Here is a 22,007-nt window from a genome sequence, read left to right on the forward strand (position 1 = left end):
TTGGGAATTACTTAAACTATTACTTCAGATGCACTTCTGTCTGTGTGATAAGGCTATGCCTTAAATGGGCCAATAAGTCTGCTTAAAAGAATTGCTGTACTTACTTGTGATACAAGGAACTGAAATTTTCATTATAGTGGCTTTGCCTTAATACCGTGGTGTGGCAAAGGCAATGTAATTTAAGTAGCCTTATTGGTAATTAGATGCTTTTGATAGTATTGTTGGTTTTAAATTTTGTCAGATATTTTTATATTTTGGGATCTTACACTTCTGAGTGAAAACTAGTGTTATGTAACACTGTTGAATTGTTCATTGTTGCAGTTGCATTGTGTTTTGATGCTACTTAATTCCTTTTCCTAATTCAGTTATGGTTATAAAATTTGGGTGTTTTTCAGTGGGGAAGACATGCATACATTCACAGGTTTTTGGAAATTTGTGCATCTTGCTGACAGTCTCTCTCTGCCTACACGTGCCAAATGCCTTTTTTTAATTAAAAATGTAATTTAAAAAAAGGCCACTTCATGTATCTTCCTTGCTTTTTTTTGCCTTCTAGAGTTACATGGTATACATTTTAACTGTTAGTTAATATCCTTTCCTAACTAAAGGATAATTTTAAAGATAATTTTAAAATGTGAGAAGAAAGAATGGACAGATGTTGACCCCTCTCCCCCGATTTGTACTTCATTTGCTGTTTTGTCTTGAAAAAAGTTAAAAGAACAGTTATTTATGCTTGAGTTGTTAGTCTCACTTACGCAATGTCCAATGTTATACTGGAGTTTCAAGAAATTTAAATATATTTAGTTAGTAAAATAAGTAGTAATGACCTAATAATGTTTAATACCAGCATTATGTTCATTAAACAAGAGTTTATTTCCATTTTCTTTGTTGTCTACTTTTTTAAACTGGAAAAATTTCTCATGTGTATTATAATTAGCAGGTATGGGGCCTCTTAATTTTTACATGAAATTAATGCTCACCAGAGGCCTCAGAATAGCAACCCTGGAGGATAAAATCCTCTCTTCAGATAGCAAGTATGGCAAAGGCAGCTGTATGTCAAGGTCCCTACCCTGTCCAACTCTATCACGAGTCAGCCCAGATCTAGAGGTTTGAAGGGTAAGAGTAATTCAGCCCTTGTCATTCTTTGCTGAGAGACCTACAAGCTTGTCAGTGCCAAATGTAGTGATAGCTCTTGCAATATGGATCCTTATCTATTCAGAAAAAAGTGATCTGAAAGTGAAGGATTCTGTATCCTGAGACCAGCTCCCTACATTATTGAATCCCTTTATGCTAATATATCAGTGTAATTACATCTATTGATACAAAAGCAGTGGTTTGGATATCATTCAAAAGAATAGCTGTGTAGATGAGAAATATAAAAGGTAATCTTACTTAGTTGATTTGTGACATTTGGCCGTAGTTCCAATAAAGTAATTTGATTTTACTGTAAAAGAGCACTGGCTGAAAAAACTGAGGATGATAACTTAAAGGGTTTTCCTCAGTTCTGAGGGCTAGTCTACACTGGCAATGTGGCTTGTGTAGTTGCAACAGAGCACTAGGAGAGAGCTCTCCCAGCGCTGTAAAAAAATCACCTCCACAAAGGGTGTAGCTACAAATGCTGGGAGTGCGGCTCCTATTGCTGGTGCACTGTCTACACAGGCGCTTTACAGCACTGAAACTTGCTGCGCTCAGAGGGGTGTTTTTTCACATTCCCGAGCGAGAAAGTTGCAGCGCTGTAAAGTGCCAGTGTAGACAAGCCCTAAGTTAGGAATAAAAATGGTTTTTCTTTGACTATAGCTTGTGCCCATATTTAGAGGGTAACTCAAATTTACCATGGGTTAATGATTGGACTAATCATGTATAGTGATAACAGTGAAGGTATTGAGAGGAATTCTTTCAAATGTTGACTGAGTATACTATACATCACAACTTTTTTGTGTGTGTGGTCTTTCATACAAGCAGTATTATAAAATGCTTTAGAGTTGAATACAGTTTACAGTGTTAAATAAAAGTAAGTAGAAAAACAGGTTGAAAATTTAAGCTTAGCTAAGGGAGAAAAGATACATGTTGTTGAACTGAGACTTGAAAGGAGGTTGAGAGTTGCAGGGGCAAAGACATAGGTGAACTATTCCAGAAGGCAAGATGTCAGAGAGAGGAAGTGAATGTAGCATGAACAGGGGGAGGGGAGCAAAGAGACTGAAGGACCCGAAGCAGTTTGAAACAAGTTCATGAAGCAAATTTGTTTTTTAAAAGAGAAACTGAAAACTATTCTCAAGCCCAGTGAGGACAAGTATAGTTTGAGACTGGGGATAATAATGTGTTTACACTTTGTACACGTGAGAAAGCAGGCGACAATGTTTTGTACATGCTGGAGTTAGAGAATTGGAACTTGGGGAGGGAGCTATGACAATCAAGACAAGAAGGGAGTCAAGAATGGATAAAGATTTCAGCAGAAGTGGAGCCAAGGCTGAGGCATAGACGAACAATATTGGGAAAGTGATGATAGGCAGATACGCAAATAGTTGTGGGAATTCTTGGTCAAAGATGCTAATGTTCTAGATAAAGCTAGATGGAAGGAAGGGAAAGGGAAGAGAGAGGCAACAGAATTGTTTGAGACAACGGTGCAAATTTATTTGGTTCAAGGAAAGGGAAAGGGTGTTTATAGGGAGGAGTTACTAAAAGTGTAGAAGGCTATGTGGGATTGAGTAACTAGTGTGAACAAGATAGCTGAGGTGTGTAAAGATAAGAGAAGGTAGAAAATCGTGGAGATGGAAATTGAATCTTGAGGAACACTATGGAGAAAGGCATCTTGGGACAAAGTTGGAGCTACTGCCAGAGACAGTATAGCTCGATAGGTAGAAGCAGAAACAAATGTCTGTGCATAAAGTAATTATGGGGCAGTCCTAGAGGGTAGAATGGTCCATATGTCAAAGATTTCACTGAGGGAGAGAAGAGCAAGGAGGGAGAAATAAATTATCAGCAGAAAGAACGCTTCCACTGTATTTCGCAAGATCTTGTTCCTTATATTTGCAATGAGGAATCAGATGGGGAGAAAGAAAGGTGTGCTGCTATCATCAAGCTCCATTTACAAGTCCAAAGTAGATGGCTATTTCTACTAAACTGGTTAGCTGAGAAGTTAGTGTAGTATTAGAGTAGTAGCATTAAGAGGCATATGAATTAACACCTGTTGAAGAGAAATGGAGCAGTTTGCAACTCTCAGAACTAATGTTTCAATCTTTCTGTTGACTCTGAAAGAGAGTGCTTGCATTGAGTCACATCTAGAAGGGTTAGAAACACTTTTAATGCAAGTATTTTCAAAAACAGATGCCTAAAATTCAATTCCTAAGTCCATAGATAAGCACCTTAATATTTCAAAATCTTGGCTCAAATTTAATATTCCACAGAAATTCTCACAGGATCACTAGAGAATGACACCAAGCCACTAATTCAAGCAGAAGAGACTAAATACTGTACCTGATGCACATACACGCTATACACATAAACACACACCACTTAGTCTCTTTTGTGCTTTAACTAATTGGCCTGGTGTCATTCTCTCATTATCCTGTGAACACTAATGGTGCAAATTTCAATTCTTCAGCAATCAGATCCTCATATGTAACTTCAGTGCTACATGTCTCTTTACCAATTATCATATCTGTTGCACCATGTACTGCTTTAAATGGGTTTTCCAGTGTATCTCATTCAACAGATCTACCTGGTTTAAGTACTCTTAAACCTTGTATTTTCCCCCCCTCTGTTTTTAGTATCATGTGGCACGCAGGTGTCAACAGATGGGAAGAACATTGTGGTTATGAAGATTTGCTTGCTTGCTGAGGGACTGCAACTGGCACCATCAACATTCATATTATAACTTAGTGTGACTGATTCACTTCAATGGAAGCTTTATTTATTAGAAGGGAAACCTATCTTTTTGGGTGGCACAGATGCCCAAGTAAAGTTGTCATGGCATCTGATGTAGACATAATATAATGCAAAGCTAAGTGTGGAGACCTACAGGATTCCATTTAGGAACTTCAGTTATGTGCTAATCATTGAGTTCCTGACCAGAAACATTGAAATGGCAACTTGAGCTTCCTGTTAGATTTGCAAAATATATATTTGTATTGCTCTAAAACTGGTGAAACTTAAATTAAACAATCATATTAATATTTATTATTTATAACAATTTTACTACTACTGCTATAGCACAAAGTAGATAGACACAAGGTCCCTTCACCAAGGAGCTCACAATATAATTCAAATACAAAACATTGGACAACAATATTGTTGCTTAATTACTATTTCATTGTGGGTTGGAAAGAATCCTTACGGAGGTCTCAATCTCTGTCCTTCTCTCTTGTTTTGCAGAATGTTTCAGTGGACCTTGTTAAAAATGGTTCCATGACGCATAGATATCTTGCTGAATATGCAGAGATGAGCTAGTTTTACAGACTTAAAAACATGTAAACAAATGACGCCTGTTGATCCTTTTTTCAGTTTTATATAGTTGAAAACCAAATGACTAACGTGTCTATACATACAGATCAGAAGGTAACACAAATGTTGTGGAAGTGGCAAAGAAGCTGTTTCAATTGAAAATGAAACTTAACTGTTTAAAAGTACTCTAGAATCAATGATAAATAGCCTCATCATTAAGTATCCTTTTAAAATGTAAAGTGTTTAGTTCTTTTTCTGAGGTTTCTTTCTTTAAAAAATGTTAAAATCTCCCTTTCTGTTAAGGCTGCCAGGTGTGACTGTTGTAAGTCTCAAGGAACTCTCAAAGAGAAAGTGCAGTGGCGTGGAGAAATGAAACATTTCTGTGATCAGCACTGCTTACTGCGTTTCTACTGTCAACAAAATGAACCTAATATGGCAACACAAAAAGGACCTGAAAATTTGCATTATGGTATGTGATGTTTCAGAGATCATAAACAGCAGAACTATACATTCATTATTCTGAAATGACTTTTTTTTTATTTACAAATTTCAATTGCGGCTCAATATTTTTCACTCAGATGACCTCTACAAGCAATATGAACTTGTATTTACAAAGGAGAGACTTCTGTTAAATGAGAAATCAGAAATTGATGAGATTATATATTTTTCTTGCGATAAATCCTAGAGGCACCAGCTCCATTGTGCTAGACGCTGTCCAGACATCTGTTTTACTGTCAGAAATTTGCTTATTGTGCCATTTGTATTGGATTTTTAATGTTAGCTTTTTGTTTTATTGTCTGTTTTGAGAGTGAAAAATTCTGTAACTTGTCAATTAATAATCTGATTCTGTGGACAGGTATTCAGTACATTTCATGGGTAGAATTAAACACACAATTTCTGTTTAATGTTAAAGAAAAAAGAGACTAATTCCCAGCGGATCATGCTAAATAATTGCCCTTTACTGTATGTTTGTTCATATAGAAAACTTACTTGTACTACAAGAGTCACAGTTTGAAGGTCAGCTCTCAGGCCAAACACTGGTTAAAGAAACCAAGTGATCTCAAGAGGAGAGGGAATAGTAGAACACACTTACACTCATATTACCTTCTCTTCAGCACCAGTGTAATTTTGCATTTAATATGGTGGATAGGGAGCAGGGAACCCTCTCTTCCTCCCTCACTTCCAGTTTGTCTTTGCTTGTACTTTGGGGTCTTTTCCTTTCCAAGTGTCCTTAGATCATCGGGAGAAGGGGGATACCAGGAGTTAGAGGTGAAAACATTAAAATCATGTTTTTCTCACATGGGATCTCAACTTGCAACATCTTTTTGAATTGCACAATGCTCTCTTGCTTTAATACAAGGAGACAGCTAGATCCTTAGAAAGAGCAGGAAGGTCATGTGCATGTGGAGATCATAGTGATACTTAGGGGCTTGTCTGCACACAGAAATGACACCAGTTTGGTTAAATCAGTTTTTAAATCAGTTCATTCAGATTGGTGCAGCATCTTTGTGTGTACGCTTTTAAACCTGAGTGGTCGCTATTAATTAAGCTCAATTTAAGGTAAATTGATATAAGGTAGTCTTAAACCAGATTGAGAGTGAACTCACATGGGTATTGCACTGATTTAACTCAGTGGATTTAGAAACCTGTGTAGTTAAAAGGGTGTAATTTCTGTGTGTAGACTGGGCTTAGGACTGAACACAACTGTCATAGACAGTTGTCTGTGCTTGTCCGGTAATATTGTGATAAAGTAACCGTCTTAATTTTTATTGTTGAAAATTTATGTTATGTGCCTTTTATATAAACTGATAAAATAAGCACTGTTAATTTTGAATCTCTTTACATTTTAGATCAGGGTTGTCAAATTTCCCGAACAAAAATGACAGTAAGTATATAAAATATAATTAGATATATTAAAATGACATCTTGAACTCTTAAAGAAACGCCAACAAAATAAGTAACATTTTTAAATTATTAAAATAGAAAACATTAATCCAACTTTGGGGGTTTTGTTGTTTTTTGTCATCATGATCAGTGAAACTAAATTGGCTAGCTTAAGTTATATAAAAAAATGTATTCATGTGTCTTTTTAAACCACTTCCACTAAAACAAACTACTGGGTATTTTCTTGCTGAATTATGTGAGAGTATCCCTTTAAAGATAATTCACAAGAAAATATAGTTTTTGTATGTTTTGTGTTCCTAATGAATAGGTGTATATAATAAATGTACAAGGAAAAAAACCCACTGATTAATTTTCATTTTAAGGTTATGACCCATTTTGGAAAGGCAGAAAGTCCCAAGTTAAGGCCTCTGATTATGCAAATAGTTATTATCAGAAGTACAGTCACTGCTGTACAGAGTCCCATTGACTACATTTAGACTGTATGTGGGAATAACTGAGTAACTTTTTGCAGGAACCTGGTGCCTGTGTAGCGGAGAGCCAGGCACAGCCTGAATGGAGCATGGAGTAACCTAAGTTTGAATTTTACTAGGTTGTATCAGATTTTCACAAAAGGGGGGTTTAATAATGGTCTGTTCCTCCAGATTATCTTGTTATAATTTCACACTAATTTATTTTTCTCTCTCTTGTTGAGATCTTTGGGAAGCTTATTTTCCAACTAGACTAGATTACCTCCTTCAGATTCCTTACTGTTATAGAAAAATATATTTAGGCTTGTATAGAGATAAATGTTAGACATATATAATAAAGTATCTTAATTTATATTTAGTTTATGTATAAATGTGTATGCGTTAAACTTTTTGGGATTTCTGTAGTAATGGGAGATGTCAACCATAAACATCTGGATTAAAATTTCTGAGCACATACATTGAAAACTGCTTCTAGACTCATTGATTCAGTCCACAGGTTTAAAATAAAAAGCAGCTAAAAGCCCTCATTACTTAACTTTTACTTTTTAGGAAGTACATTGCCAACTATTGTAGTATGTTTTGAATATTTTACTATTTTATAATATCCGTTTGTAAGTCTTAAGTATTTCCTCTACTGATTTTAATTCACACTGCCATGTATAGGTGAAAATCTGTTTTGAAGAGAACTCTGTTCATCAGTAGGTTTATTTTTAACAGCAGTTGAAACTTATGTAGTGTTCTGTCATGCAAAACCACCTTGATTTATTGATCATCATTTTTAGTACATTTCTAGAAATAGAGTTGGATTACTGCTATAGAGCCCATATTGCATATTTTTAGGATAAAAAAAAGCAGTGGAATGCTGAAATTAAAAATAAAAATTAGAGGTATAATAATCCATAATGAAAAATCTTCAATTCTAAAGAAGGTCAAATTTTGAACCTAGAGCCTTTCAATTGTGTTGTTTTTAATGAAGTAGTTTAAAGCTAGAGCTTTTAAAAGTTGTAAACCAACTAGTCCATTTCTTTATGCTTTCATAATGTAACAGCAGTGAAGTCAATGTTGTAGTTTAAACTAAAATTTAAAAGTTAATTCTGGAATAGGCAGTTATTCAAATAAAATACAGGTGTATTATGCTTTTGACAGAAGAAGCTCATTTAGAAATACAAAACAACTTTTAACTAAAGAGCAGTCACCAGTGCTGCTGTGTTTTGCTTTCTTTTCCAGGACTTGTCTATGTTTAGAACACAAATATTGACTGGTATCTGAAATTAAAAGCTGTAACAAATCAATAATGATGCAATTGTTTGCTTGTCTGTAGGGTTCAGTGCCACCCCCTTCTCCAACACTTAACAAAGAGATGAAGAACAAGGCAATTCTTTGCAAACCTTTGACAATGACAAAAGCTACATACTGTAAACCTCACATGCAGACAAAATGTTGTCAGACAGGTAACTAGTGAATATTAGTAGAAGTAACAGTTCGTTCATTTCACCTTTCATGTATTTGAATTATATTGACTTGGAATATGCTACAGAAAGTTTAACTTTTAAGTGCATATCTGTAATTTGGCTTATTTTTATAGAAGATGACTGGAAGAAAGAATATGTCCCAGTTCCTGTTCCTGTACCTGTTTATGTTCCAGTGCCTATGCACATGTATAGTCAAAATGTTCCTGTTCCGGCAGTGGTTCCTGTTCCAGTAAGTTATGCCTTAGTTTTGAGCTGAATTGCGTTCAACTTTAGTTAAGAGAATAATTTGTATTATTAATTATTTTGCATGTTACAGTAATTAATACTGTGTTGCTTGAGTGGTGCTGCAGCACTTTTTTTTTTAGGTAGAACAATACTTATTTTCATAGATTCTGGGACTGGAAGGGACCTCGAGAGGTCATCGAGTCCAGTCCCCTGCCCTCACGGCAGGACCAAATACTGTCTAGACCATCCCGGATAGACATTTATCTAACCTACTCTTAAATATCTCCAGAGATGGAGATTCCACAACCTCCCTAGGCAATTTATTCCAGTGTTTAACCACCCTGACAGTTAGGAACTTTTTCCTAATGTCCAACCTAAACCTCCCTTGCTGCAGTTTAAGCCCACTGCTTCTTGTTCTATCCTTAGAGGCTAAGGTGAACAAGTTTTCTCCCTCCTCCTTATTACATCCTTTTAGATACCTGAAAACTGCTATCATGTCCCCTCTGTCTTCTCTTTTCCAAACTAAACAAACCCAATTCTTTCAGCCTTCCTTCATAGGTCATGTTCTCAAGACCTTTAATCATTCTTGTTGCTCTTCTCTGGACCCTCTGCAATTTCTCCACATCTTTCTTGAAATGCAGTGCCGAGAACTGGATACAATACTCCAGTTGAGGCCTAACCAGCGCAGAGTAGAGCGGAAGAATGACTTCTCCTGTCTTGCTCACAACACACCTGTTAATGTATCACAGAATCACGTTTGCTTTTTTTGCAACAGCATCACACCGTTGACTCATATTTAGCTTGTGGTCCACTATAACCCCTAGATCCCTTTCTGCCGTACTCCTTCCTAGACAGTCTCTTCCCATTTTGTATGTGTGAAACTGATTTTTCCTTCCTAAGTGGAGCACTTTGCATTTGTCTTTGTTAAACTTTATCCTGTTTACCTCAGACCATTTCTCCAATTTGTCCAGATCATTTTGAATTATGATCCTGTCCTCCAAAGCAGTTGCAATCCCTCCCAGTTTGGTATCATCTGCAAACTTAATAAGCGTACTTTCTATGCCAATATCTAAGTCGTTGATGAAGATATTGAACACAGCCGGTCCCACAACAGACCCCTGGAGAACCCGACTTGTTATACCTTTCCAGCAGGATTGGGAACCATTAATAACTACTCTCTGAGTATGGTTATCCAGCCAGTTATGCATCCACCTTATAGTAGCCCCATCTAAATTGTATTTGCCTAGTTTATCGATAAGAATATAATGCGAGACCATATCAAATGCCTTATTAAAGTCTAGGTATACCACATCCACCGCTTCTCCCTTATCCACAAGACTCATTATCCTATCAAAGAAAGCGATCAGATTGGTTTGACACGATTTGTTCTTTACAAATCCATGCTGTGGCTATTCCCTATTACCTTACCACCTTCCAAGTGTTTGCAGATGATTTCCTTAATTACTTGCTCCATTATCTTCCCTGGCACAGAAGTTAAACTAACTGGTCTGTAGTTTCCTGGGTTGTTTTTATTTCCCTTTTTATAGATGGGCACTATATTTGCCCTTTTCCAGTCTTCTGGAATCTCACCCGTCTCCCATGATTTTCCAAAGATAATAGCTAGAGGCTCAGATACCTCCTCTATTAGCTCCTTGAGTATTCTAGGATGCATTTCATCAGGCCCTGGTGACTTGCAGGCATCTAACTTTTCAAAGTGATTTTTAACTTGTTCTTTTTTTTATTTTCTCTTCTAAACCTACCCCCTTCCCATTAGCATTCACTGTGTTAGGCATTCCTTCAGACTTCTCAGTGAAGACCGAAACAAAGAAGTCATTAAGCATCTTTGCCATTTCCAAGTTTCCTGTTACTGTTTCTTTCTCCTCACTGAGCAGTGGGCCTACCCTGTCCTTGGTCTTCCTCTTGCTTCTAATGTATTGATAAAAAGTTGTCTTGTTTCCTTTTATTCCCATAGCTAGTTTGAGCTCATTTTTTGCCTTTGCCTTTCTAATCTCGCCCCTGCATTCCTGTGTTGTTTGCCTATATTCATCCTTTGTAATCTGTCCTAGTTTCCATTTTTTATGACTCCTTTTTATCACTTTGCTAGTGATACTTCAGCTTCCTCATCATTCTTCAGTAAGAAACCTGCCTGCTTGCATATATATAAGCTCCTACACTGCTGTTTTGCTCCAGCAACAGTTTTGACTGGTGCATCTCTGCTGGGTGGTCAAAGATGGGAAAGTGAAAGATTGTGAGGGATGGCAGAGTCAGACCAGCAGGAGGGAGTAAAAGCAAATAGGGAATGACAGGGTTGCAGTGGAAACCAGGATAAGATTTGGATTTCAAAATTTCTAGCAAATTAAGCTTCTTAATAGTTACCACTTACATAGCATTCTACATCTTCCACGTGATTTACTCAAGTGATAATCCTCACAACGCTTCTTTGACTAGGAAGGTAAAAAGAATTTTCCACATTTTACAGATGGGGAAATTGAGGCCACCAAAAGAGGGAATGACTTGTCCAAGGCCACAAAGAGTATGTAGATAGAGTCAGACCTGGGATTAGGAGTCAGGAGTCTCCTAGCGCTGTTCTTTATTCTCACCACTAAATTGTACTACAGTACTTCTCATAGCATTTCTGTCCCTCTTTTTTTCCCACTCTGGTCATCTGTATTCATGGTTTTTCAACCGTCTTATCAACTGTTGGCTTTTCTGCTAGACCTTAATGAGGGCACCGTTTCCTAAGCCCTGGACTATTGAGTCTTTTAAAAGATAGATGTAAAGCTTCTGCATTTAACTCTACATCATTGGTAATCATTTGTTAACAATGAAATTTTTAAAGAGTTATTCATTCGTATCTGCTTAGGTGCCAGTTCCAGTTTTTCTGCCCACTACTCTGGATAGCAATGAGAAGATCCTTGCAGCAATAGAAGAGCTGAGGGGTAAAGTTCCTTCAAATCCTCTGGAGGCTGAGCTACTGACTATAGCTGAGATGATGCCTGAAGATGATGGAAAAACAGAGACTACGGAGCTGAACAGTATGTTTTATTGCTGTGGCCTTTGAATCCATGTGTTCTTACTTTTGTGTGTATGTATCTATAGTGTTCTTATATTACAGTAATTAAATACAAAATTGCTATTTGTGAATTCTAAAATTAATTGGAAACTTTACCTGTTTAAACAAATTTCTAGAATATTTCATCGTATTTGAGAAGCAGATAACTTTTAGAAATCTGCTCTGTGGCTTGGCTGGCAGCTGTGTAGATGCTGGAATCCTCCTCACTGGCTCCTAGAGCCAGGAGGATGACAAATTGTCACCCAGGATTTTCTCACTCTATGGGGCTCTTTCCTTTACATCTCTAGTTTGACTGCTGCTTCACTTAAAAAAACACAAATGCAGGAAAGTGACTTCTGCAGCTGGGTCCAACCACCATTTATCTATCAACCAAAGGAGGCTAAAGAAAGAACAAATTAATTGTTGTTCTTGCAGTAGCACTTTCCTGTAGACACCTTAAATTATTTATTAGCTGAGGGAAAAATTCACTATCTCAGTGGAACAAGGCAGTGGCTGCAACAGTTTTTGCAATTGTGATGAACAAAATCAGCCTCTCAGGGTGCCTAAAGACTCATTATAAGGGGTAATTTTTTAACGGTGACAGTAATTAACCATTGGAACAGTTTTTACCAAGGTTTATGGTGGATTCTACATTTTTAAATCAAGATTGCATTTTTTTCTAAAACATACACTCTAGGAATTATTTGGGGAAAGTTTTATAGCTTGTGCTATACAGGGTGTCAGATTAGATGTTCAAAGTGGTCTCTTCCAGCCTTAGAATCTATGAAAACCTGCAAAAGCAGAGTCTCTTGCTGAAGCAGAACAAGGAAGCAGTTGATGCAATTTCTGGGGCTGTGACAGGGGAACTGCTTTCCCACCTTTTTCCCATCCTCCCTGTCAGCTTACCTGAAGGGGGGGGAGAAACTCTCTCTAAGGCATCCTCAGATTCCAAGGATGATATGATTCAAGACTTTCACTAGGAGAGGAATTTCTGCAAACTTTCCTGCCATGCACACTTTTTTTTTCTCCCCACGTATCATGATATGTTTGTGGCTTCCAAATTTTACCAGAAAAAAACCTCTCCTTCAAACAGTAACCTAAAAAGCTTTTGAGAGGTCTCCAGAAACTTTTTTCCTAGACTTCTTCAGCTGTTTCCTCAAATTATCTAGACACAATATGGACAAATGTTTTATGTCTGGGATACAGGAGGCTTACAAAGCTGCAGAACTTCCATGTCCATTAAAACTTAGCACTCACGAAACCAGAGCTAGGGCCACCACCTCAGCTGGAGAGTTGAAGGTGTTACTGGACAAGCTTTGCAAGGTTGCCACCTCAAGTTCCCTTTGCTCTTTCACTAGATACTGTTGACAGAACATACAAATGTCTGCAGACAGAGCCCTTTGACTGTGGAGCGCTTGTGTGCTCTGCGTTTTACTGTGGAGAACTTCTGTGTGCTCATAGAAGCTCCACCTCTGACAGAAGTTGGGGAAGAGATCAGAGATTCCTGTTTCCTTTCATCTCCCCTCCCTTTTCTGGTTTATCCTCTTGTTTTCCCTCCGTGTTTGTTTTTGATAAGGTCGGCTATAAAGAAGCCCAGGATCTGTGCTGTTGCAGGCAAAGCCACAGAAAGACAAATTATATTCCCACTTTATGCTAATTTGCTTTCTCTGGCTGGTTGAGATAGCCTAGATCACACAGTCTTGAGCTTTACAAACCTGGACTTCAACAAGAGATTCTCCATAATTAAGCAGGGCAGAGTAGGCTAACAGATCTCTTTCTAGCTGGGAAGGAATCATACTGGAGAAGCAGAATCGAGAGCTCCAGAATTGGAAAATCTGGGCTGGTGATTTGACATCATTCTCCTGGCAGTGAGTATGTGAGGAGGAATTCAGCATATGCACTGTCTTGGCAGAGCCACAAAATGAAAATTAACTGTTAAATGGTAATATAATTTTATTTAATTTAATTACAGGTGTAATAATTGAAACAGACTTGCTAAACTCTGGTACAGAGATGCAGACAAGCTTGCCTGATATTCCGTATGAACCAGATCTCGATATTGAAATTGATTTTCCAAGAGGTATTTCTGCTATTCTTTCAACAAATGTTCTGAATGAAATAGTCTTTATGGTCTGGCTTTGTAGTCATACTATTATAACATAGGAATACTCATACTTGTCCATCTAGCTCAGTATTCTGTCTCTGACACTAGCCACTGTCAGATGTTTCAGAGGGAATGAGCAGAACAGGATAATCTCAAGTGATTAATCCTGTCATTCAGTCCCAGCTTTTGCCAGCTGGAAGTTTAGGAACACCTAGGAGCATGGGGTTGCAGAGAGAATTCAGGGGCAGGCCACCTCCAGTCAGAGAATCTCAAAGTGGGTCTCGGGGTGCATTACACTCTGCTATCAATTGTTAGGGCAGTCCCAACCAAGTGGGATAGGGGTCCATTCCATGAGAGCGCAATCATCAACTATGGCCATGCTCTACAAAGTGGCCTCTATGGACATATGTAAGGCGGTCACGTGGAGTTTAGTACATACCTTTTCTTCTTATGCTCTAGGCCAGGGATCGGCAACCTTTGGTACGCGGCTCGCCAGGGTAAGCACCCTGGTGGGCCAGTTTGTTTACCTGCTGCGTCTGCAGGTTCGGCCAATCGTGGCTCCCACTGGCCGCGGTTCACTGCTCCAGGACAATGGGGGCTGTGGGAAGTGGCATGGGCCGAGGGATGTGCTGGCCGCTGCTTCCCACCACCCCCATTGGCCTGGCGATCGGCCGAACCTGCGGACGCGGCAAGTAAACAAACCGGCCTGCCAGTGTGCTTACCCTGGCAAGCCGCATGCCAAAGGTTGCTGATCCCGGCTCTAGTCATTCTGTGGCAGATGCTGTGTTTGATGTGGCGGTCCTCCGTTCCACGGTTCTGTCTTCTTCCTCACAACCTCCTCCTATCTAGGTACTGCTTGTTAATCACTCTCAGTGGAATACAGTAGGGACCATCACTCAAAGAAGAAGGGGAGGTTATTTACCTAATAACTGGAGGTTCTTTGAGATGTGTGGTTCCTATCTATATTCCAATCTCACCCTCCTACCCCTCTGCTGCGGAACTGGTCGATTTTTTTGGTGGAGAAGGAACTGAAGGCACAGTCATTCCGCCCTGTCCTTTATCACCTTGGGCGAAACCATGAGGCGGTACGATGGCGCATGGACGGACCCACGGATTCTACTATTTTGAAAAGCTCTGGCTCTGGGCCCGTGACTCATGCGCATAAATCCTCAGTAGAATACAGATAGGAACCACACATCTCGAAGAACCTCCAGTTACAGGTATATAACCTCATTTCCCCCTTTAGTCATCTCTTTTCTTAACTGAACAGTCCCAGTTTTTTAAATCTCTCCTTGTATGAAAGCTGTTCCATTCCCCATACCACTTCTTTGTTCTACCTTTTCCAATTCGAATATATCTTTTGAGATGGGGTGACCAGAACTACACTCAGTATTCAAAATGCAGGCATACAATGGCTTTATATAGTGGCATGATGATATTCTCTGTTTTATTATCTGTCCCTTGTTTTTCAACTTTCTGTTAACTTTTTTGACTGCGATTGCACATTGAGCACTGTTTACAGAGAACTATCCACAATGACCAAGTTTTCTTTCTTGAGTGGTAATAGCTAATTTAGACCCTATCATTTTGTATGTCATCCCTTTAAAGTTTACTGGCTTGCTTCTTTGGGTGGTTGGTTGTTCAGCTTTGGCAGACTGAGGGTGTATGTGAGTGAGTTCCTCATCCTTCGAAAGAAACTTTTCCAAATAGAGCGCTACAGTCTGGCTCCTGGAAGGAGCGGGTCTAGACAAAAGAAGGTAGGTGCACCATTTGGCTTTGAGAGTGGACTCGGGGAAAGCATTCTTAAGGCTGCCTCAGGGATTCTGGACACACCCTGGCTCACATTCCGGAAGATGAAAATGAAACATCCTCTATAATGCCAGATGCATGACCAAGAAGACCCACCTTGTACTCAGACCTGCTCAATCTCTCCATACCACCCCCAGTCATGCTTCCAGTAGTCTCAGGTCTTCTGGCTCAGAATGGAGGTGAGATGCTGCAACCAAACCTCCACTCTCTCTATCTAACCATGTGGGTGCTTTCTGGTTGACTCAAGCAGAGAGGTCTTGCTTGCTGGAGGTGCAGGAAGTGTGATAAACAGCATGTAGGAGTTAACAAGGACAACTTATCTTTTGAAATGGATGAGATTCTCCAGCTGGGCCCATGGGTACCATATTCCCCCCTGTTCAGGCAAGCATCCAGGATACACTGGAGTACCTGTGTCAATTAAAGCAAGTGAGTGTTTCCTAAGGCTCTTGGCAGGTGCACCTAGTGGCCGTATCAGTTGACCATCCATCTGTTGATTGACCATTCCTTTGTATTCTTACACTCAATGGCAAAGAGATTCCTGAAAGGCATCTCTAGACACTTTCCACCAGTTAAGGACCCAAACCCAGCATGGGACCTTAATGTGGTCCTCTCCAGGCTAGTGGAAGCCCTTTAGGGCAATGAGCCTGTTGCCAGTGGCTCAATCTCACCATAAAAGTTGGCAATCACATCAGCCAGAAGGGTTGGAGAGACTCAGGCATTAATGGTGGGACCCTCCAGGTACCATCATATATAAGAATGAGGGGACAATGAAGCCCCACCCAAAATTCCTGAAAAAGTAGCGCTGGAATTCCACATCAGTGAGACTATCAACCTACCTGTGTTCTTCCTGAAGCTTCATGCAGGGAGAGCAGAACAGAGTTTTCACGTGCTGGACATGCAAAGGGTGCTGCTATATTACTTGGACAGGGTCAAGTCCTTCCAGAAATCACCCAGACTCCTCTTTTGCTTATAAGGAAAGGGTTATGGGTCAAGTAGTACCCACTCAGAGACTATCTGGCTGGAGCATCACATCATGCTTTTGACTCGCAAGGATGCTACTTCCATACAAAGTGTTAGTGTTTTCCTCCATATACAGTCTCTATCAGTGGCTTCTTTGGTGTGCTTTTCCATCAGTGACATCTGCAGAGCAGCAGAGTGGTCATCTGTCCACACACTTATGAAGGATTACACACTGGTATAGGTGACCAGGGATGAGGCCAGATTTGACAGGACTGTAAGGACTACTGTTTGGAAGTCACCAGCTGTGGAATTAACGGACTATCAAAATAAAAAAGCTTACTTACCTGTACAGTAACTGATTTTCTTTGAGATGTGTAGTCTGTATATGTATTCCACAACCCACCTGCTGTTACTACTACTTCAGAATTGCCCAAGCCCTGAGCTTTGAAGGTGGTGAAGGAACTGAGGTTGATGAGGTGGCTCTAGGCTCCTCAGTGGAATGCTTTAGAGTGTAAGGGTGCATGCAGTGCCACACAGATGCTGCAGACTAGAAAGTTTTCTGGCACATGCACTGCCCCTGCAATCAAAAGCTGTGGAATGTAATTTGGACTACACATCTTGAAGAATATCAGTGACTGAACAGCTGAGTAATCCTTTCCTTGGATGTGTGGCATAAGGCTGTTCAGCCCCACTCTGAACTCAGTCAGTGCATGGTAGTTAAATGGGAAGTCAGCCTCCTTTTACTATTAAGTCAATATTAAGTTACAGCCTGCAGCTTTAAATCCAGTGTCTTCGTTTTGCTGTGTGTCCTGATCAAAAATTGGTGACTTCTTTCCACTTCTCAGGGATTAATCAGAGATGCAGTATTGGGGCCTTACCTTATAATTATAATAATTTGTATTACCATCGCTACTAGGAGCCCTAGTTACAGACCAGATCCCATTGTGTTAGGTGCTTTACAAACTCAGAACAAAAAGACTGCCTGCTCCAAAAAGGAAATCTAAGACTTAGTAATGTTAACTTTACATTTTGTTATAAACAAAAAAAATGAACAAAGTACATTTTGTAACGTCACCCTAATTTGTTTTCTACTGTTTATTCACTAAGGGTATGTCTGCACAGCAACTAGATACTCCACAGCTTGAGCCCTGTAATCCTGAGTCAGCTGGCACGGGCCAGCCGCAGGTGTCTAGTTGCTGTGTAGAAATACTGTTACTTGCTAATTCACACAATGGGATCACAGGTCTGATCCAAAGTTTGCATAGGTGAAAGAAAACCTGCAAAGTGATGTGTTATGTGCCTCTCTTAATAAAACAGAAGAATGGGCATGACTGGGTGAGACTAATGGACCACCTACCCCAGTATCCTGTCTTCCAATGAGCCGGTGCCAGTTGCTTTAGAGGTAATGAATGGAACAGGCAGTTTATCAAGTGATCCATACCCCATTGTCCAATCCCAGTTTACAGCAATCTGAGATTTTAGGGATGTCCAGAGTATAGGGTTGCATCCCTGACCGTTTTGGCTAATAGCCACTGATGGCACTTTCCTCCATGAACATATCTAATTCTTTTTTGAACCCTGTTACACTTTTGGCATTCAAAACATCCTCTAGCAATGAGTTCCACAAATTGACTGTGTTATGTGAAGAAGTACTTCCTTGTGTTTGTTTTAAACCTGTTGCCTATTAATTTCAGCAGGTTCTTGTGTTATATGAAAGGGTAATTGTTGAACAGCACTTGTCCCAGTACAGATCCTTGGGGAACCTTGCTATTTACCTCTCTTCTATGAGAACTGACCATTTATTCCTGCTCTTGGTTTCCTGTCTTTTAACTAGTTACTGATCCCTGAGAGGAATTTCCCTTTTATCCCATGGCTGCCTACTTTATGTAAGAACCTTTGGTGAAGGACATTGTCCAAAGCTTTCTGAAAGTCCAAGTACACAATATCAACCAGATCATCCATATCCAAATGTTTGTTGATACCCTCAAAGATTTCTAACGGATTGGCGAGGCATGATTTCCCTTTACAAAAGCAGTGTTGGCTCTTTCCCAACAAAGTGTGTTCATTTGTGTGTCTGATAAATCTGTTCTTTACTATAATTTCAACCAGTTTGCCTGGTACTAAAGTTAGACTTACTGGCTTGTAATTGCCAGGATCATCTCTCGAGCAGTTTTAAAAGATCGGCATTACGTTAGCTATCTGCCAGTAATCTGATGCAGAGATAGATTTATGCGATAGGTTACATACCACCATTGTAGGCTTACACCATCTTAGTGATGTAACAGACCACTTGAAAATTTTTCTTCGTCATTAAATTGCTTTTGAAATTGATATTTCATGTAAAATACCAAAACAGAGTGAATTGCCTCGTCTGAAATCCTATACTTGGTACTGCAACAAATGTTAGCAGAACATTATCATCTGTGTATTCTAATAGACTCCTTGTATTAGTGGATATATAATAATATAACCTTGGACCATGTAATCTCTCAGAAATTTTAGGAAACTTAAGTTTCTAATATATTTGCAGCGGCTGAGGAGCTTGATACAGAAAATGAATTTTTGCTGCCTCCTGTCTTTGGGGAAGAATATGAGGAACAGCCAAGACCTCGATCCAAAAAGAAGGTAATAGATCATTTGATTCAAATACAAAAAAACTTAGTACACTGCAGGTTGACTAAATTTTAGATCACTGTGTGAACTGAAGTTATTGCTTATTAAAATATTAATATGTCTAATTGCTCTGGAATGAAATAGTACATTTGTTCAAGTAGTAAAATTAATTCAGTGCCTTGCAATTAATTCAGTGTAATACTTCAGATTTGTCATCAGGCAGAGTGAGTAGGAGAGTGGTTGCCGTTAATTTCTGGGGTTTAATCCCATCTTTGCCACTGACTTGCATAGCCTTGTACAAAACACTTTACTGCTGCCTCAGTTCCCCTATTTGTGAAGTGGAAACACTAAATCGGGGTGGCCAAACTTACTGACCCTCCAAGAAATTCCATTGAGCGTAGAGCTTTACTTTGCTCAGCCAATTATATAAATGTATTAGCTTACTGGAGCAGCCACTATAAGTAACAATTATAAGTAACTAACCCAGGAACCTATCCTTGCAACAAAGCCTGTTGCCAACTCTGTCCACATATCTATTCAGGAGATAGCATCATAGGACCTAATCACATCAGCCACACTATCAGAGGCTCGTTCACCTGCACATCTACCAATGTGATATATGCCATCATGTGCCAGCAATGCCCCTCTGCCATGTACATTGGCCAAATCGGACAGTCTCTACGTAAAAGAATAAATGGACACAAATCAGACGTCAAGAATTATAACATTCAAAAAACAGTGGGAGAACACTTCAACCTCCCTGGCCACTCGATTACAGACCTAAAAGTCGCAATATTACAACAAAAAAACTTCAAAACAGACTCCAACGAGAGATTGCTGAATTGGAATTAATTTGCAAATTGGACACCATTAAATTAGGTTTGAATAAAGACTGGGAGTGGACGGGCCATTACACAAAGTAAAACTATTTCCCTATGCTTATCTTCCCCCGCTCCCAGGTTCCTTATATCTTCTTGTCAAGTGCTGGAAATGGGCCATTTTCATTAGCTCACCTTAACTGATCACTCTCCTTATAATGTGTATGGTAACACCCATTGTTTCATGTTCCCTGTGTGTGTGTATATATATATATCTTTCTTCTGTATTTTCCACTATATGCATCGGATGAAGTGAGCGGTAGCCCACGAAAGCTTATGCTACAATAAATTTGTTAGTCTCTAAGGTGCCACAAGTACTCTTATCCTTTTTAAGTATTTTTCAATCGCTCAAAATTTTCCCAGACTTTGTTTCCAGTCTGAAATTTTCCAGGTTTGAAGGCTGAACAAGTTTGATTTTTGGTTTTTAAAATCTGAGTGGAAACAGTTCTGATGATTTTAAGTGAGAGTCAGGGGAAAATACTTTCCCTCCCTATTTTTTGAAAGTAAGATATATATTTTTTTAAAAGCTGCTGCATTTAGCAGTTCTAAAGACAATGATTGGGTATAGAAAACCTGAAGTTTGGATCAAAAAAGCCCTCGCTGAGAAGTGCCTTTGAGCGTTCTGGTAAAAATTGGTTTTGATTATCAGTTAAGATTTGTCAAAAATTGTTCTTAGCAGATGCACAGTATGTTTTGCACAGATTTTTTTGCTAAACTAAGTGCAAAACTAAGACTGCGCTGTCCATGTGTGCATGGGAGAAAAATTTAGTAAAATTCCCTGTGTATCTTGTAAATCATATGGGACCGTTGAGATTGTTTGTTTGCTTGGTCTCTTTTTAAGAAGGTGCAGTGGTTGGGTTGCTCTTTTCCTACCTTCTTCTTCGAGTAGTATCCCTATGGGTGCTCCACTCCAGGTATGCTTGCATCCCTGCACTGCCGATCGGAGAACTTTGGTAGCAGTGTCCATTTGGCCCGCACATGCACTGTCCCCCCACCCCATGCTCTGCCATGAGGCTAAGCAGCACTCACGGGCGAACTCCTCTCAGTTCCTTCTCAGCATCCCTGGCTAGAGATGGAGCTATTAGCAGTCCATTCTTCAGATCATCTCTCTTAGCACTTCAGTAGTTAGTTAATACTTTTCTCTTAGTTGTAGAACTTTCTTTAGTTTCTCTTTCTTAACATCCAAGGACTATGGGTCAAAGAAAACAACAGTGAACCCCTCACTTAAGTCTTCAAAAAAGAGAGCTGTGAGCCCTGAGCAAGCTGAAAAAGATCACCGGCACATTTGGTATCATCGGTACAGAGATAGTCCAAACAGTACCCATAGCCCTCGAGGGTCTGAAGTGGCAGGTACCATTGATGTGCCTAAAGACCTGATGGGCATAAGCACCGAAGCAACAGTACCAACAGATAAAGGGAAGGACAGAGACTGTGTCACCGCTAAGAAGACACTGCCAATATGAGTAGTACCATCGGCACCATCAGCAGCGAGCCATCCAGCCTTGGAGCACTCAGTACAGCCAAGATCCCTAATCCTCTCTGTGCCGCCGGCCCCCCGACAGCTGCCATTGGCACCAGTTAGGTCTGCGCCACAGGAATTCAGTCTAGAAAACTCATGGTATCTGACATACCAGAGTCTCCCTCATTTGGTACCTGGGCTCTGATACCAAGTTTATTTTGGGCACTGGAATCTTCACTAGCACTGTGACATGCACCTCCAGTCTCTTGTGATGAATCAGATAGTGAGTAGGAGGAGGTTGTCTCTCACCCTTATGGTGCTCGCTATCAACCTGGACCCCCTCAGTCATACCCTCCACCTGCTCCTCAACCACCGTGGTATGGCTAGCCATGGGCATCACCACCAAGACCTTTTTCACCATGAACAGTTTTGGGGCCATTGTTAGTGAGGAACAATTGGTGGCCAAGACAGTGTTCCAGTCAGTTCTTGATGCAGCCGACACAGCAGCCTGGGCCATCTCTACAGCGGGGGTTATGCAGTGAGCATCCTGGTTGCATCTATCTGACTTCCGTAAAGAAATGCAGATTACTGTAGAGGACTTTCCCTTCAAAGGCACCAAATTGTTT

At 39.7% G+C, this 22,007-nt stretch overlaps 1 protein-coding gene across 16 annotated transcripts in view; it reads left to right on the top strand.

Moving 5' to 3' along the window:
- Window positions 1-22,007, top strand: part of ZMYM2 (zinc finger MYM-type containing 2) — a 227,519-nt gene that overhangs the window by 151,824 nt on the left and 53,688 nt on the right. For all 16 annotated transcript variants that reach the window (XR_005600151.1, XM_039543409.1, XM_039543495.1 and 13 more), the window contains 7 exons: window positions 4,741-4,906; window positions 6,288-6,322; window positions 8,131-8,260; window positions 8,395-8,510; window positions 11,370-11,541; window positions 13,531-13,638; window positions 18,962-19,056. Coding sequence is in view for 15 of the 16 variants with exons in the window: in XM_039543409.1 (XP_039399343.1) it covers window positions 4,741-4,906; window positions 6,288-6,322; window positions 8,131-8,260; window positions 8,395-8,510; window positions 11,370-11,541; window positions 13,531-13,638; window positions 18,962-19,056 (822 nt within the window). In the remaining variant the exon portion in view is untranslated. The remainder of the gene's footprint in view (window positions 1-4,740; window positions 4,907-6,287; window positions 6,323-8,130; window positions 8,261-8,394; window positions 8,511-11,369; window positions 11,542-13,530; window positions 13,639-18,961; window positions 19,057-22,007) is intronic.

The sequence above is a fragment of the Mauremys reevesii genome, linkage group 1 (genome assembly GCF_016161935.1).
Source record: "Mauremys reevesii isolate NIE-2019 linkage group 1, ASM1616193v1, whole genome shotgun sequence".
Classification (NCBI taxonomy): Eukaryota; Metazoa; Chordata; order Testudines; family Geoemydidae; genus Mauremys; species Mauremys reevesii.